Consider the following 16,847-nt stretch of genomic DNA (forward strand, 5'->3'; position numbering starts at 1 on the left):
TAATTAAGTAAGTGAAAGTGTGTAAACAAAATTGCTTTCATACGAAATAAAATAATCACCACACATACCACAGGGGTATTAACTGAGGAAAACAAACTTAATTTTGGTTAAACTTGGTGAAATTGAAAGTTAAAGGAAATGGATGATTTAAAAAAAAAAAAGGAAGAAAAGGTTACAAAATAATTGTCCATTCACAGATGTGTAACTCTTGAAAAACTGTATTGTTCAACACTATTAACAATGAAATAACAGAATGGGTATATTATTGACTGACAATGTCTGAAATGTCTGTTAGACTGTATTTGAAGTTTTCAAACAATCTTCTATAGGGAGAAAATGAATGGAATTTGTACTTCTAGTATCGTTTTGTCGCACTCTTTTAGTAAGTATTACACTTATTTCACACTGTATTAATCAAGATACACATTTTATTTGTAAAAGGTTGCAGAAATTGTGAATGAAACATTGTTTTGTTTTTCTAAATTTATTGAAATCCCTGAATCAAATTTAAAGCGCTCCAGACTCTTGATTTCTTTTCAAGTGTTTCCACGTGTAACTCAAACTTTAAAATCACATTACATACATACATACAGCACAAAAATCATGGAAAGACTTATGATGTTCACATTTAAGCACGTGAGTGTTACACTAGAAACACACACTCCTTGAACCAAAGAAGGCTGAAGGTACAGACTAAAACAAGCTAAATCTAAAAAAGCTTCACTTTAAGAAAGTAGTCACTAAAAACCACAAAACCGTTAAAAGGAGAAAGTAAGACATTTATTTACATATCTTTAGACAGAATAAAACCCTCAAACCGCTCTCCTTTTAAAATATACAAATGTATAAAGCAATTGTTAGACAAAAAAAAAAAAACAGGTCAAAAAGTTCATCCCTCTCTTCAGCCAAGCTATGCTGGGTTATTCCATGTATGTTATTAAAACATATGTGACCTGAGAAAACAAAACAGTTCATAAAATTTCTTCGAGCTATTTATACTCCTGTCTTCTCCTTGATCCAGGCCCTGAATTTTGGCACGTTTGTGTAGATGCCTGGCTTGTTTCTGCGAGCACAGCCGTCCCCCCAGCTCACCACTCCCGCCAGGTACATACGACCATTTGTTAAAAAAGTCATAGGACCGCCAGAATCACCCTAAGGAAAGAAAAAAAGGGGTTATTTAGATACTAAAATGTGAGCGAACAAAGAAAAATAAGGAGAAACAGTTAAATAAAATGGCAATTAAATTAAGGACGACCAATATAAAAATTCTGCAAATAATTAAAAAGCAGATCATTATTGTTATTTTATGATAAATAACCAATAAAATGGCAGATATTAAAAGTCTATATTTTTTTGTCTGAATGCATAGATTTTAAAATTATGGTTAATACCAAAAAACCCATATTTAATTTCCATTTTATGGTCTATAACCAATAATAGGCTGATATTAAAAGTAAACAATTGTTTCTAAATTTTCTACACATTAAACCGTATAAACAAAAATTATTCATTTTAAATGCTTTATGAGTGGACTGAAATTAACATTCTGGTTCATATCAAAATTAAATATAAATTACAACATTGATAATAATTGTATATTGTATGATAACCGCTAAAAGGCCAATTTTAAATTCAATGTTACATAAAAAAATAAAACTATAAAGTAAAACACAAACATTAAATTAAAATGCCTCAATTGAATTTTGGCATTGCATCACTATCTAAAATTAGGGATGCACCAATGTATCGGCCACTGATATTTATCGTCTGATTTTTCCTACATTCACAACAATCAGCATATTGGCTATATAAGGAAAAAAGCTAACATAACTAACCGATGGTTTACTAATTAACTGAATGAAGGCACTGAGCTGTTTATTGTCTGTTGCATATTCCTAGCGCTGCTGTCTGCACTTTAATGCTAATCAATAAAGAAAAGACAAAAAATAAATAAATAAGAAAAAAAAACGCTTTCTATTCTTGACTAAATAACTTTTGTAAATTGATAAGTGTAGCGGACCTCATCTGAATAATCAAAACTTTTCTGATGTTTTATTATGTTTATTGCGTCCTTTTTCATTCCAAAAATCACCATAAGACCTAAACAAAACACAGCACGTTAATCATAATGTATGTTTTAATAAAGAAAAATCAATATGTATTTAATTTATGAAGTGAAGTGTTATTTTTCATTTGTTTACTTTATCTCTGTATCTGAAAACTGTTAAACCTACCTAAAAAGCACTGTTTATATAATATGCATCTTTTTCTGTTTTATTTATGTAGGCCTGCTGAATGTTAAATGGATTCAATTCATGTTTATTATAAATTATTAGAGCCCTACTGATATATCGTTTTGCCAATATTATCAGCTGATATGAGCCTGTCGCCGATAAATCGGTATCTGGGCGATTAAATTCGGCCCAGCGCTGACCGATCTAGCGATCCACGGGGGCTAGCGACGCGCAGACTGAGGCGTTCGAGAAGGCTCCTCGAGCTAAAAGGACATGTCCAAATTTGGTGGACATCCACCAGCATGTTCACGAGATGACACCAGTCAACACTTTCCCTTCAGTAAGGTGGTTTCTTGTTCAGAGAGGAGCATTCAAACATTGTCTTATTCGACTGCAAGTGCACTGCAAAGTGGACTTCACATGAAATTCCGCCATGATTCCAGTTACAAGGGAACGTACACATTATATTAATACACGTCATAGAGCAAATAATGTTCAGCTGCGTTTCCCTGCGTCTCTCACTCACGCATCTCTCTCACATACACGTGCACACCGCGTCTCCATGAGAACGAGTGTTCGACGACGAAAGCAAATTCGCGGAAGGTATGGAATTACATTTGTTTCAATAATAATGAACAAAACTTTATAAAACTGAACGTAACTTTTTCAGAAACTATCAAAAATATGCCATTACAAAAGAAGAAAAAAGAAACAATGAAAATGAAAAAAATTAACTCAGTCGCACAAATTTAACATGCTCTTCAAATATGCTTCATTCTTTGTTAATGATTTTCAAACATTTTTCTTCACTAATCGTGGATTCTGTATTCATTGCCACAGATTTCGCTTACGGTTCGCAGTTTTTCGTTTGGTGTTTTGACACAAACCTCTCATGGGGGTGGGGTTAACAGTGATCTACTCTGATTGGATAGTGAGCTTTTGATGGACAGGTGCTCTCTGACCGGGAAGTACAGATGGCACTCAGTGGCGCGCATATTGGAAAGCTCTCATGATTGTGATTTGTATTACTAAATATGTAAATAATATTTGTCTTTCGAACGGCTCAGTCTGTATAGATGAGCTCTTGTCCTTCAAGGCAGCTTGAAGTAAGCTTGTGTTACTGAATGACAATAACAACCCACAACAAACTGTAACACACTGTAACATGAAAAACCTGTATCGATGTTACTTCAGTAACACAAGCTTACTTCAAGCTGCCTTGAAGGACAAGCGGAGGAGGAAGATGATGCCGCTCCGTGTCTCTGTCTCCTGAAAGCTCATCTTTACTGAGACGATCGAAGGTCAAATATTATTTATACATTTAGTAACACAAGGCATATTGCATACATATTGCATACAAATCACCGCGAGAGCTTTTTTTTTCTTTTTCTATTTTTATTAATGCATAGAACAAAAACATACAAAGGTATAAACATACATCACGTACACCACGAAAAAAAAAATCAAAAAATTAAACAAGGAGATCAAAGGCAGAGCAAATCTAACAGTCCTTATAGCTTTCTTATTATTAGATACTGAGATTACATTCAAATAGTTTTCCATTTCTTTCAGAAAACACAGAAGACCGGTTTACAGTTGGAGAATTTACATTTGTGAATGTGAAATTTGTTTAGGATTTTTTTTAAATCATAACAAAACTGGTTATTTTCGTTTGTGGGGTCAGAGTCATAATACCCAAATATAATGTTTTTCATATTTACTGAGAAGACTTGCAAAATCTTACACTTGACAAATACACCGATATCATCCCAAAGTTTCTGAATGTAGGGACATGACCGAAATAAGTGTACAGTTTCTTCAGAACTCGAACAAAAAGAGCATGTAAGATCAATGTCAGATTTAAATCTTTGTATAAACTTCTTTACAGGGTAGAACCTGTGAATGAGCTTAAAATAAATGTCTTTCACTTTGTCTGTAAAAAGAATTTTTTGCAGTAGAGACCAGATTTAATCACCACAAGAGTTTTGCAATATGCGCGCCACTGAGTGGCGTACTTCCCGGTCAGAGAGCACCGGTCCATCAAAAGCTCACTATCCAATCAGAGTAGATCACTGTTAACCCCACCCCCACGCGAGGTTTGTGTCAAAAGACCAAACGAAAAACTGCAAACCGTAAGTGAAATCTGTGGCAATGGCCACGATTAGCGAAACCGAAATCTTTGAAAAACTTAAACAAAGAATCAAGCATATTTGAAGAGCCTGTTAAATTTGTGCGACTGAGTTCACTTTTTTCATTTTCATTGTGTTTTTCTTCTTTTGTAATGGCATATTTTTGATATTTTCTGAAAAAGTTACGTTCAGTTTTATAAAGTTTCGTTCATTATTGAAACAAATGTAATTCCATAGGAAGGCTGGTATCTCGTGAACACCTTTACACAATCACGCATTAAAAAGAGGTATACAAATACTTTTTAATTCTGAATATAATTTTGTCCGTGTGTTAATGTCGATCTGAGAAGGGATTGCTACATTAGAAAGTTAACTAGTCACAATTTTGAAGTCAAATGCATTTGGGTTGTCGATGTCAAAACACTATATAAGCTGTGATTCAAATATTAAACAATGTTATGTCATTTGTTTATTCTTACTCTGAATGTTTGCTGCTTCAATCCAGATGAGTAGGCTATTGTATAGGGTAAATATAGTATAGATTGTGAAAATTGTACAGCTGTGGTATTTGTATAGGCTGTGAATCCTGTATAGGTTATTGTTTGACTGAAGTAAAGCCATTTCTCTCTTTCTCACCCATGCACACTCACACCCACACGGCACACAAAAAAAATTGAAAAGCTTTATTTCAAGGTTTTTTTTGGGGGGGGGGGTTATTTGTCATGTTCTTTTCTCAGATTGAGGTCCCTGACAATCTGACAGAAATGTCTTGTTGTGGCTCAAAAATAGGTTGAATACATGCGGTTCATGTATGTCTTCTTTAGTCTGTTGGCTCTTTAGGTTTTTTTACTGGCACACGTCACTTAGACATTTTGCACTTACTGTGGAGTGTTGAGACATATTTGTGCCCATATGTAAATTTTATGTACTGGCTTTATTTTTGAATGAACATTTTCAAAAAATTGTATAATATTTTTATTGAGTTATTACACAATACTTTTTCAGACATTTTTGAATCTTGCCCCAACAAATAATCTAAATTACAAAAAAGACTAAAACTAATAAAAACTAAACTAAAACTAAGCATTTTCAAAAACTAAAAACTAAACTAAACTAGCAAACCCAGTTTAAAAACTAATTAAAATTAAACTGAATTTGAAAACAAAAAGTCAAAACGAAAATGAAAGGGTCCAAAGTTTTGACTGGTACTGTACTATAATATACACAAAGAATATCGGTGCTATATCAGTATTGGTCTTTTGTACTCTCTAATATCGGTATCGGCACCAAATTATTTGATGATGCAGCAATAAAATTGCTAGTATAATTTAATGCAGGTGTTTTAGAACTTTGCTGATTTAAAACATGATCAAAATACTATATTGATGCCAAAATTTATAATAAAAGAGGAAGTATCAAATATCGGTATTGGCCACTAAGAATCCTATTGGTGCATCCTTAATTAAAATATAAGTGATTTTAAGAGAGCACGGTAAAAAGTGATCTAAATCTGAAAATAGGGAACATTTGCATTGATAAGTGAATATGTTGACCAAAACTGGTATTGTAATAAATAAATAAAAATCTGTATTACTGATCACTAAACCAAACAACGAAATAAACAGAAATAAAACTATACATGGTTTGAAAGAGCAATTGTATGTTTAAAGCACTTAAAGTGTGGTTCTGCTCCAGTGAAAATAGACTTTTAAGCAGCGTATGAAACCCACCTGGCAAGCATCCACTCCTCCTGTCAGAACGCCTGCACACGTCATGCGAGATGTGATCTGTCCATTCATTAGTTGATCACACACTGTGCTGTTGATGATGCGAACATTTGCTTTCTGCAGCACAGCTGCTCCAGCGCCTGAAATACACACACCAGTTACTGAATGGTTTTAGTTACAATATTTCTAAATATTTGTTAACATTAGTTAGTCAGAATACAACTATTCATTGCTAGTTCATGTTCGCTGAGTCTAATAAATAATATACAACTTTTTGTTTTTAAAGTGTATTAGTAAATGTCAAAATCAATTAACTAATAACATTAAGATGCTATAGAAATAAATGCTTTAGAATTATTTTTCATTGTTAGTTCATGTTAACAAATGGAACGTTAGGGCAAAGTGTAACTAATGAAATAGGCTTTGTGAAAGGTATAAAGCATCATTGTGTAGTTCTTTTACTGACCCCCTTCTCTGGTGGCACCCCACCCGGTGATAGTGACTGTTTCACCAGCCGGGAAGACGTCAGTGGCAGTGGGCAAGCAAATGGGTTGAATGGTTGCACCGTAGGTCACAGGTGAGTCCAGCTCCATCAGAGCGATGTCATTGTCATAGGTGTAGTGGTTGTAGTATGGGTGAGGAATGATTTGTTTTAGGAATCTCTTTGTTGCCTGCTGTTTATCTTTTTGTTTGTGGAGACCTAGGTATGCTTCCCATGTTCCTGGCTGACCATATCTGTGAATTCATCAGATGTACAGACATTAATGTTTTCTCTGCCATCCTAAGTGTCTTGAGTAAGAAATGTAACGGATCGATACAAGTTTAAAGGGTTCGTTCACCCAAAAATGAAAATTTGTCCATGTTTTACTGACCCTCAAAGCATCCTACGTCTATATGACTTTCTTCTTTCAGATGAATCCAATCTAAATTTTAAAACTTGTCCTTGCTCTTTCAAGCTTTAAAATGGGAGTAGGTGGGTGTTTTTGTTCAACAGTCCAAAAGAAGTCAAATAAAGCATGCGCAACCATAATAAAATGTGTCTCGCACACAAAAAAAGTATTTATAACATTTTAAATATGGATATTTCTCTTACAAAAATGCATGGATTTTTTTTCACCACTTTGGAGCCATGGGAGGCATGTTTTATTACAGATGCGCATGCTTTATTGGACTACTTTTGGACTGTTGAACAAAAATGCCTGCCTACTCCCACAATTTTATATATAACTTCAATTGGATGTGTCTGAAACAAGAACGTCATGTACACCTAGGATGCTTTGAGGGTGTGTAAAAAAACATGGGCTTATTTAATTTTTTGGGTGAACTAACCCTTTAAGACTTTACTGATTAGATTAAATCTACATTAAAAAACGTTTTTTTATTTGTTATTTTAGCTGATAAGATGTCCTGTATCTGTGTACAGCAGTGCATTGAACCACAGACAAAACAATGTTTTACACAAGACACAAGCATATTTTTAACAGCTAGAGGTCCAAAAGTTACATAGTGTAGCTTTAATGTACATGTTATTTTTTCAATCTAAGTGGCAACATACCAAACCGAGATACTAGAACTTCTCTGAAATTTTGCTATTCAATACAAAGAAGTTACATTTTTACATTATAATTTCTATAGACAGCTATTCTGCACACCAAGACAGTTTGTTTGAAGGAAAATACAGTAAAACCAGTGAAATTGTTAAATAATTTTACCATTTAAAATAAAATGTTAATAAAATGTATTCCATTTTAATATTTTTTGTAATTTATTCCTGTGATGGCAAAACTGAGTTTTCGGTGTCAGAAATCCATCTAAATATGCTGATTTGCTGCTCAAGAAATTTTATTTCTCGTTATTATAAATGTTGAACACAGTTTTTGCTGCTCAACGTTTTTGTTGAAATCATGATATACTACCATTCAAACATTTGGGTCCAGATTTAAAGATTAAAAAATAGAGAGATTAATATTTTTATTCAGCAAGGACACATTAAATTGATAAAGAGACAGTAAAGACATTCATAAGATTCTATTTCAAATAGATGTTGTTCATTGAACTTTCTAGTCATCAAAGTATTCTGAAAAAAGGATTGTTTTAAATAAAAAAGCACCATTAATAAAAGATAACTACAAAGCATGATTTTTGAATAATCCCCGAAGACATAGTATGATGTTAAAAATTCAGCTTTGATCACAGCAATAAATGCCATTTTAAAATATATTAAAATAGTTAAGTTATTTAAAAATGTAATAGCATTTTACTGTATATATAATCAAAAACCCAAGCCTTGGCGACTTCCTTCATAAAAAAAAAAAAAAAGTATCCTATTTAGAAATTAGAAATCCTATTTAGTGCAAACTTTTGACCTATAGTGTAAGAGTCCAAGCAGTTTTTGAGGCCAGAAATGTTTCGTTAATGGAGCGTTTTTTCAAGTGAAAGTTATAGATTGAAGAAAGAAAAAAGAAACAAAAAGAACATTTACTTGGTTTTGGCATCATCTTGTACGCAGTGGGCAGCCGTCACAAGCCATCGTTCACTGATGATGGATGCACCGCAAACATGTGCTACGTTTTTAATGTGCAGGCTGACCTGCCATGGGAACTCGCCCTCATCTGCTTCCTGTCCACCCACAATTCGAGACTTGGAGAAAGCCCTCTTACCACAGTCTAGAAGAGAAAGAAAGAGCGAGAGAACACTTAAATCAAGATTAAACAATGCAGAATATGTGGTGAAGAACAGAGAAAGTAGATTCCACCCACCACAGCTAGATTCATCCGAGTTGTCGCCACAGTCATCTTGTCCATCACACACAGGGTTCTGTTTTGTGATACATTTGCCATTATTGCACGCAAATGTTGAGACTTTACAAATATCTGTAAGACAGAGAGACATGCAATGAGAAAGAATGTAGAGAAGGAAACTGCTCTCGAAAAATATCTCTCAAAATATTTTTGAATACAATAATCAACAAAAATAGCACTAAAATAAATAAACGGGCTTGTATTATTCTTTATGGAACATATCATCACCTCTCGTACAGCCTTCTTCATCTGAGCCGTCTTTACAGTCTTGTTTCCCGTCACACTTCAGCTTCTCTGAGACACACTGATTGTCCGTGCATTTAAATTCTCCAACCTTACACCCTGCCAGAGAAGAGAGCATCTATGTTAAACCAGGTAAGGATGTGTTTTTGAGTGGGAGAGAATGAAGAAGAGAGAAGACAGAAGCTGGTAGTCGTAACAAACAAAAAGTTACACTTCTCCATTGTACAATCTGTTGTGTTCAGCGTGACCAGTGCCTCACTGTGCTGAGATAGCCGATGTGAAGCATGATGTTTTATGTCGATGCTACAAAGCCTATAAACTAAAAAATAATATTTCAGCATCCAGATACATCACAAATATCTAAACATTTGAATTTGTGTTAGGCGGTTTCATCAGTTTCATCTTAAATTAATTTGTTTTTGAATCAACGTTTTTTATAGCCTTAACGCATAGCCTTAACTTTAGAGGATTTGTTATGGAGAGAAACCAATAACTGTGTTTATAATGTTTGTAAACATTATTACTGAATGTAATAATAAAGCTACACAACGTGAGCCTATACGCAACTTTTTTTTTTTTCACTCTCAAAACACAATCTTATTCAAGTAGCGTTTTTTTAACAATGCAGCAAACCTATTTAAATCTAAAACAATACTTGAATGTTTTTTAAAAGGTCTTAATTTAATGTTTATTTTGTTTAATACCCTACTTTTGGCCAAAAACAAGAAAAGATAATACTGTAGCTATTCACACACATCTCTTATTTTTTCTTTTTGAGTAAAGATAACATAACAAAAATAACATTATTAACCGGTATTCCTTCTACTCAAACTCCTGGTTTCGTAACAGGAATAATACAGAGGAACACAGGAACAGAAATGTAAAAATACTGATTCTGCTTGGAGTGAACAGATTAAATTTTTTGTTGTTTCAAGCTTTGATAGAAATATTGATTTTTTGTTACATAATTTGTCAAAAATGTCAGTTACAATGCAGACAACACACAAAAACTGAAGGGGTGACACCACAGGACATCCGCAATGGAGGAAAAACATACATAAACTTGTGAAAAGATATATACCTACGTTGAAATGGCAAATGAGAATGTAAGAATAACTTATATTGTTATTCAAGATTAACATTTTGTGGATAGAAGCTACTTAGGTTTAATTGATTATACATATGGCGTTTTTTTTTTTTTGAAAATTTCATTTAAAATGTATCAAATATGAGCATTCAGTTAGCATAGCATAATGGCATTGTTAACTAATTTCAAATTTTATTTACATATAGTCATTTAGCAGATGCTTTTATCAAAAGCGTTTTACAACTGAGGACAATGGAAGCAATCAAAAACAACAAAAGAGCAATGATATACAAGATCTATAACAAGTCTCAGTTAGCTTGACACAGTACACCTTCAAGTTTTTAATAATATAATAAATAAAATGAAAACAGACAGAATAGAAAAAGAAAGCAAGCTAGTTTTAGGTCTTTGTTGCTTTTGTTAATTGTATAATAAATGAAAATAAAACAGAATACAAAAAGATTAGAAAGCTAGTAAGCTAGTTTTTTTTTTAAGAAAACAAGCAGCAAATAAATAGAGTTCAAGTCTAAAAAGGAAAAGTGATTTTTGATGAGATGTGTTTTTAGCAGATTCTTGAAGATGCTCGGATTGATTTGGGAAGGAAACTTTTAAATTTTAGGAAATTTTGGAACTTTTTTATGCTTTATATATTCTTCAGAGTCCCCCTGATTAAACTAGAAATCTAAGTGAATAAAATACTGATTTCCTGGTAGAAATAGTGATTAATATTTTAAAAAGCCCATAAATGCTACATCTATGCTGTCTTGTATATTGAATGTTACAGAACCAATGAGTGTTCATGTCTTTTCCCTATATTGCCTACGGAGACAGTATTCCTCAAATTTAGATTCATAACAGAGGGTAAACTGAAATAAAAGACAGGAGAGAAAGGAAAGCAGAAAAGGGTCCTACCACAATTAAGTTCATCTGTGCCATCTCCACAGTCATCTACTCCATCACACCGCCAGAACATCGGCTTACAGATCCCAGTTTTGCACTGGATCATGCTGGCATCACATTCTGAAATCCACATTCAAACTCTGTATATCTGAACTCAAACTCATATTCAGAGAGCAAGCGTGCAATTCTGTGTGTGAATTTAAGCTCTTACGACAGCTCCTCTCGTCTGTGCCGTCACCGCAATCGTTCCAGCCGTCACAGCGCAAGTCTGGTTTTATACAGCGTTTGTTGTTACACTGGAACTGCTCCGGGCAAGCTGAGAGATTCAGAAACTGAATTTACTTTTTAATGTTCACACTGACACCACTTTAAAAACTGGCATCAATTAGTCAATTTTTTCTATCTAAGGTCAGACTGCTACTAAAATAATGAAAGTTTTTTACTTACGGTCAGAGGGGTCAAAGACCTCATAAGTGGCGCTGAAACCTCGATCTACTTCTGATGAATCTGATTTGAACACAACCGTCACCTGGTTACTGCTGACTGGAACCATGGTATTAGCAGGCAGCTGCCCACACAATGTGCTGCGAAGAAACAAACAAAAACGTTGAACTTGTGTATGAAATCTCAAAATAAATGATATAAAGATATTTAGACATGTTTAGACCGAGAGGAATATCCAAAAGTGAATAGTCCAATGCTGTCATACGCTTTATCAGAACTCTTGGAGGAACATCATCCAGCCAATCAGACTGAAGGACCAGAACTAAATATTGTACAAGAGTCAATTCTGTAAAAAATGTCTAATTATAAATTTCTGTTTTACAGTGTTAATTTACTGACCTTTTACCAACAATCTGCACACTATCTCCTGGGCAATTTACAGTCTGTGTAGAAACCATGAACTTGGGGAACTTCAGCTTGATGAATTTACCATTAGGAACCTTTAAACAACAGAGATGGATATAATGCTGTTATAAAAGTGGTTAAGCATGACAACGACTGGTTCAAAATGTGTGTTTTGGTCTTACCTCGATGTCCCACTGACATGTGGTGCTGGGTGGGTAATAACTGGGAAAGTTGGGTGATTGAAAACTACCGGAGGATCCACCCAATTTACCCCCACATGCAACTTCTGTTGAAAGGGGAGAACCAGTGAGAGAGGCTCAACATTTCAGAGTGAAGCATGCAGTACTATTAATCAGTCAAGAATGTTGTTAATAAGCCAGCCAGGATTCATTTTTACCGCTGCTATCTCGACTGATTTGAGTCACACTGGCTCTGAAACCAGGAAAATTCTCGTCTTCGTCGGTTACCAAGGTGACCAACATAACATTCCGGGACGAGATGAAGGATAAAGGATTACTGGGAGAATAAAATCCACACTTCCTGTTTAAGAGAGAAAGAACCTTGCATTAAAATGCCTTACAGTTGCATATACAGCCACCAGACGGAGCTACATCCAAAAACACAACTCACTCTGCCATGAGGAACTGGTCCATGGTGACCAACGAGTCATACACTCTCACAAAGTCATTTGAACAGTTTTTTTCCAGGTTGAAGGTGTCAAAAGTCAACTTCAGCACGTGGCCTGGGTCTCCCCGAAGCTGCCACTGCACAAAGGAGTTTGGACTGTAAGGTTGGTCAGGGAAACCCGGTGATGTAATGATCTCTTCAGCAGCAGTCCTGGTTTGCTGGGTGAATCTCGCTGGACATACAGAAAACAAAAGGTTAATCTAACACATTTATTATTGGATACATGTGTGAATGTGCTTAGGGAATACAGTCCTGTTCCAAAACCTAATGAACTTTGGTCCCTATGATTTCCACTAAGTGACATAAAAGTGGAAATCAATGTATGTTTGACAAAATGAGAGAGTATTTCAGCACTTAATTTGGTAAAACTACCATTAGATGCACAACCACCAAAATATTTTTTTTTACTTGAATTGTTGACAGAAATGTATTACTACTGTTCGATAGAATTGAGTTCCCAAATTAATAACAACAACAATGCAGCTTATTTATGAAGGAATATTAACATATTTCAATGATGTTTTACTTTAAACCGTAATCAGTAACAGCCTTTCTGACATCTATGATAACTTTACTTGCTTTCTATGGAGGCAGCTCACTAGGTTTTGGAAAAGAGAGTATATGACAGACATAAGTATCACAATACTCACTCCTAGCTTTTGAGAACAGACGTGTGTCCAGAGCTGTTAAGGAAAGATTGACACAGTTATGATTGATATTTAAATGATAATTTTTTAAAATTATATTTATACATCTGATTACTGTTGCACTGTTTGTAAGTTTGTAAATTTGTTTCTTTAATCAAGGTTCAATAATTGAATGTATAACCAGCAGTGAAATGCGGCATCATTTTGGTAATGCAAAGTTTCTATATAGGACCTAGACATGCTTTAATGAGATCCATTAATCCAAGAGTATTACCTGAAGACACAACGTGCTCAAAGACCAGGGGACCTTGTTGAACTCTGCGAACTTTGTTGTTATACATTTCATTCAATTTACTCACAGCCCGATCCACTGCTGCTTCCTGTCCCACTGGAACAGCAAACTCTGACTCATAGTAAGCGATTACACTGCCCTCACTGCAGAGAGACAGACAGACAGAATGAGATTAAAACAGCTGAAAATGTCCATCTAGGATGTAGATGAATTTGTTTCTTCAGTGATGTATCATTGCATCACTTGCTCAGCACAGCAGTGGATCCTCTGCAGTGAATGTTTGCAGTCAGAATTAGAGTCCAAACAGCTGATAGAAACATTTTGGGTAATGAACAAACGCATGTTTTTAATCAGATGTTTGGACACTCATTCTGACGGCACCCATTCACTGCAGAGGATCCACTGGTGAGCAAATCTATGTTTTCATGTAAACGTACCTGAAGGCTATAACTTTGGAACTAATGTAATGTTTTGATAGTTCTGGAGCTTCCGAGTACAATGATTTCAGCTAAGTATGAATAAAAAAAAACTACATTAAATACAATTTTCACTATCATTGCTATAAATAAAAAATTGTTTCAATAAATTTGTTTCTCACCTGAGCCATGACTTTGTTTGCCAGGTCTTTAAACTCTGTACTGTCCTGGTTTTTATATGCCTCCACAAACTGTTCATTTGTTATCTTAAGTGAGCCTGTGTAAATCTTCTGTAGTTTCAAATCTTTCCGGACTGCAGACACCAGGAAGACATGAACCAATAAACACACGATCAGCACCATCATGACTGACACCGGTAACAGTGTTACCCCTGTTTCACACCGCAAGCGTGAGTGGCGCGCGGGCAGCGCATATTTTTTCGGCGTCCATGTTAATCAATGAGTGCATTCACACCGGGACCAGGAGCAGCGCGTGAGCGTCAAGCAGGAGCGTCGCGTGAACAGCAGTGAAGCGGGGGTTTCGGCGTCCGGTCTATTTTTGCTGTGCTGCTCACGCTCAATTAAAGTGAAAGCACACGTTTGATGGAAAAATAAATATGATTTTACACAAAACTTATTAAAAATGCACAGAATAAGCATGTCAAGAGTTTTAACAACAACGACAATGTCTAGTGTTTTAACAATTATGCCAGAAAAGAAAATTAAGTATAACAAATATATATTTACCCATTTAAACTTTTTAATTAATCGTTTTGGGTGAAAGTATGGTGTATTGTTATAAAAACAAATGTTGAAAGAATTATACTCATTGTTTGAAATGGTTATATTTTCTGCCGAACACGCTTTGCAGTCGCTGCTGTGATGCAGTTTATACGCTTCCAGTGTGAATACTCGCAAGAGTCTGCTGCTGCAGTGACGATGTAGTTGCGCAGACGCGCTGCTCGTGCACCGCTCACGCTTGCAGTGTGAAACAGGGGTTATGCTGTCTGTGGCTGCAGCTCTTACTTACAGTGGAAATGCCAGACCAGAAGCCCAACGATCAAAGCCAAAACGGCTGCCAAGATCACCAGAGCAACAATGATCCCAACTTTCCCAGGGCCCCTCTTCTTCTCCAGCTTTTTATTATCCGATGCTGGGCAAGAATGTGACAGCTTGGTCCCAGTCCTTGTCCTGAACACAAAAGAGGCAAAATACATTTTACTCTTCTCTGTAAATTTAACTACATAAAAGTCAGTTCGAAGAGATAAATAAAAAATGACACTTGCGGTACACATATCCTCAACAGAATAAGATTTTGATTGAGACCAGAAAATAAACAGTAAACTGCATAGCTTTTTTGACAGAATAAGCACAGATTCATAGGCATTATATAAGAGCAGCATGAGAACACTTCCCTAGACGCTCATACTGCTCCGCACTTCAAAGTCTACATGGGCTTTGTTTTCAGAGAAGGAGAGAGAGGCAATGTCTCCATTTTTATAAAACAATCATTTTTATGAAGCAATGACATCCATCATAGATTTCTGAAAGTTATGAGTTGTGAAACTTAGGACTGCTTTTACTTTTAAATGTATATACTAATTATTGTAATTCGTTCTTTAACAATACAAAACATTAAATGAATGCTTTTATTCAGCGAGGATGATTGATCAAATGTACCAGCATAATGTTACAAAATATTTATATTTTAAATAAATGCTGATCAAAGAATGATGCTGAAAGTTTTAATTTAAAATTTTTAATATTATTTCACAAGATTACTGTTTTACTGTATTTGTGAATTTTATCTATGCCGATTTAATCCGATAAACTGACTGAATCATGAAAAGTGGACATGACAAGAATGAAACGTACTAGAAGTGAGGTTGCAGTAGTTAGTAGAGGAAAATAGACCAAACATACTCAATTACACCAGCAATAAGTATTAAGAATGTAAGCAGTGTTGAGTTTAAACCAAGACACAGCACACTGAATACACAATACAGTCTGATGATGGAAGTAAAAGGCATGATAGGACATGCTAGTCCATGTGGTTAGAGCAATTGTTATGAAACCAGTGGAGAAACATCAAAAGCTCAATATATTTGCAGAACACAACAATTATTTTTGTATTCAATGAATACTAGTATTAACTTTCAATAGGCTTTTAAGAATTGCATTTCAGTAAATACTCTTAAATTTATGTGTAAAATCAGTTGATTAAAATAAAAGGACTTTGGGACAAAACAGTGTTTACACTTAATGTAAAGTACACTATATCAAAAGTCAGGGGTTCTCACTGAGACTGAATTTATTTGATCAAAAATACAGTAAAAACTGCAATATTGTGAAATATCATTACAATTTAAAACAAGTTTTTAAAAATGCTATTTATTCCTGCGATTTATTTTAATCATTATTCCAGTCTTTAGGGTCACATGATCCTTTAGAAGTCATTCTAATAAGCTGATTTGGTGGACAAGAAACATTACTGTAATGTCTGTAATGTTAATGTTATTGTAATGTTTAAAATAGTTGTGCTTCTTAATATTTTTCATGGAAATTGAGATGAATGTAATTTACGAGTAGTTAAAAATTTTTAACAACTTAAAAGTCTTAAAGGTACAGGTTGTAGGACCTGACACTAGAGAGCGCACTACCAAAACAATAACAATCGCGTGGTTTCATGAAGCTAAGAAGGAGCATGGAATGATGGGATTTGTTGTCTTCTACCCAACCACTGATGGCCATCAATTAGACGGAAAGATAATTCATGGATTTAACGCAAATTCAACGATTTGCGTGAGTAGATTACATACAAAGATGCTATCAGACT

The 16,847-nt window shown here is 34.7% G+C and overlaps 1 protein-coding gene across 1 annotated transcript; it reads right to left on the reverse strand.

Moving 5' to 3' along the window:
* Positions 1-410: 410 nt before the first annotated feature.
* LOC113073169 (suppressor of tumorigenicity 14 protein homolog) lies at positions 411-15,202 on the reverse strand (the record flags this gene model as incomplete). The annotated part of the gene is made up of 18 exons (XM_026246042.1): positions 411-1,152; positions 6,094-6,230; positions 6,557-6,825; positions 8,573-8,756; positions 8,850-8,963; positions 9,120-9,233; positions 11,134-11,241; positions 11,333-11,437; positions 11,569-11,705; positions 11,965-12,065; positions 12,153-12,256; positions 12,368-12,510; positions 12,601-12,829; positions 13,308-13,340; positions 13,579-13,739; positions 14,034-14,104; positions 14,195-14,325; positions 15,042-15,202. Coding segments are annotated over 18 exons (2,461 nt in total), but the record flags the coding sequence as incomplete, so codon positions are not given.
* Between the last annotated feature and the right edge of the window lie 1,645 nt (positions 15,203-16,847).

Source organism: Carassius auratus, unplaced genomic scaffold, assembly GCF_003368295.1.
Source record: "Carassius auratus strain Wakin unplaced genomic scaffold, ASM336829v1 scaf_tig00011525, whole genome shotgun sequence".
In the NCBI taxonomy this organism is placed as follows: domain Eukaryota; kingdom Metazoa; phylum Chordata; class Actinopteri; order Cypriniformes; family Cyprinidae; genus Carassius; species Carassius auratus.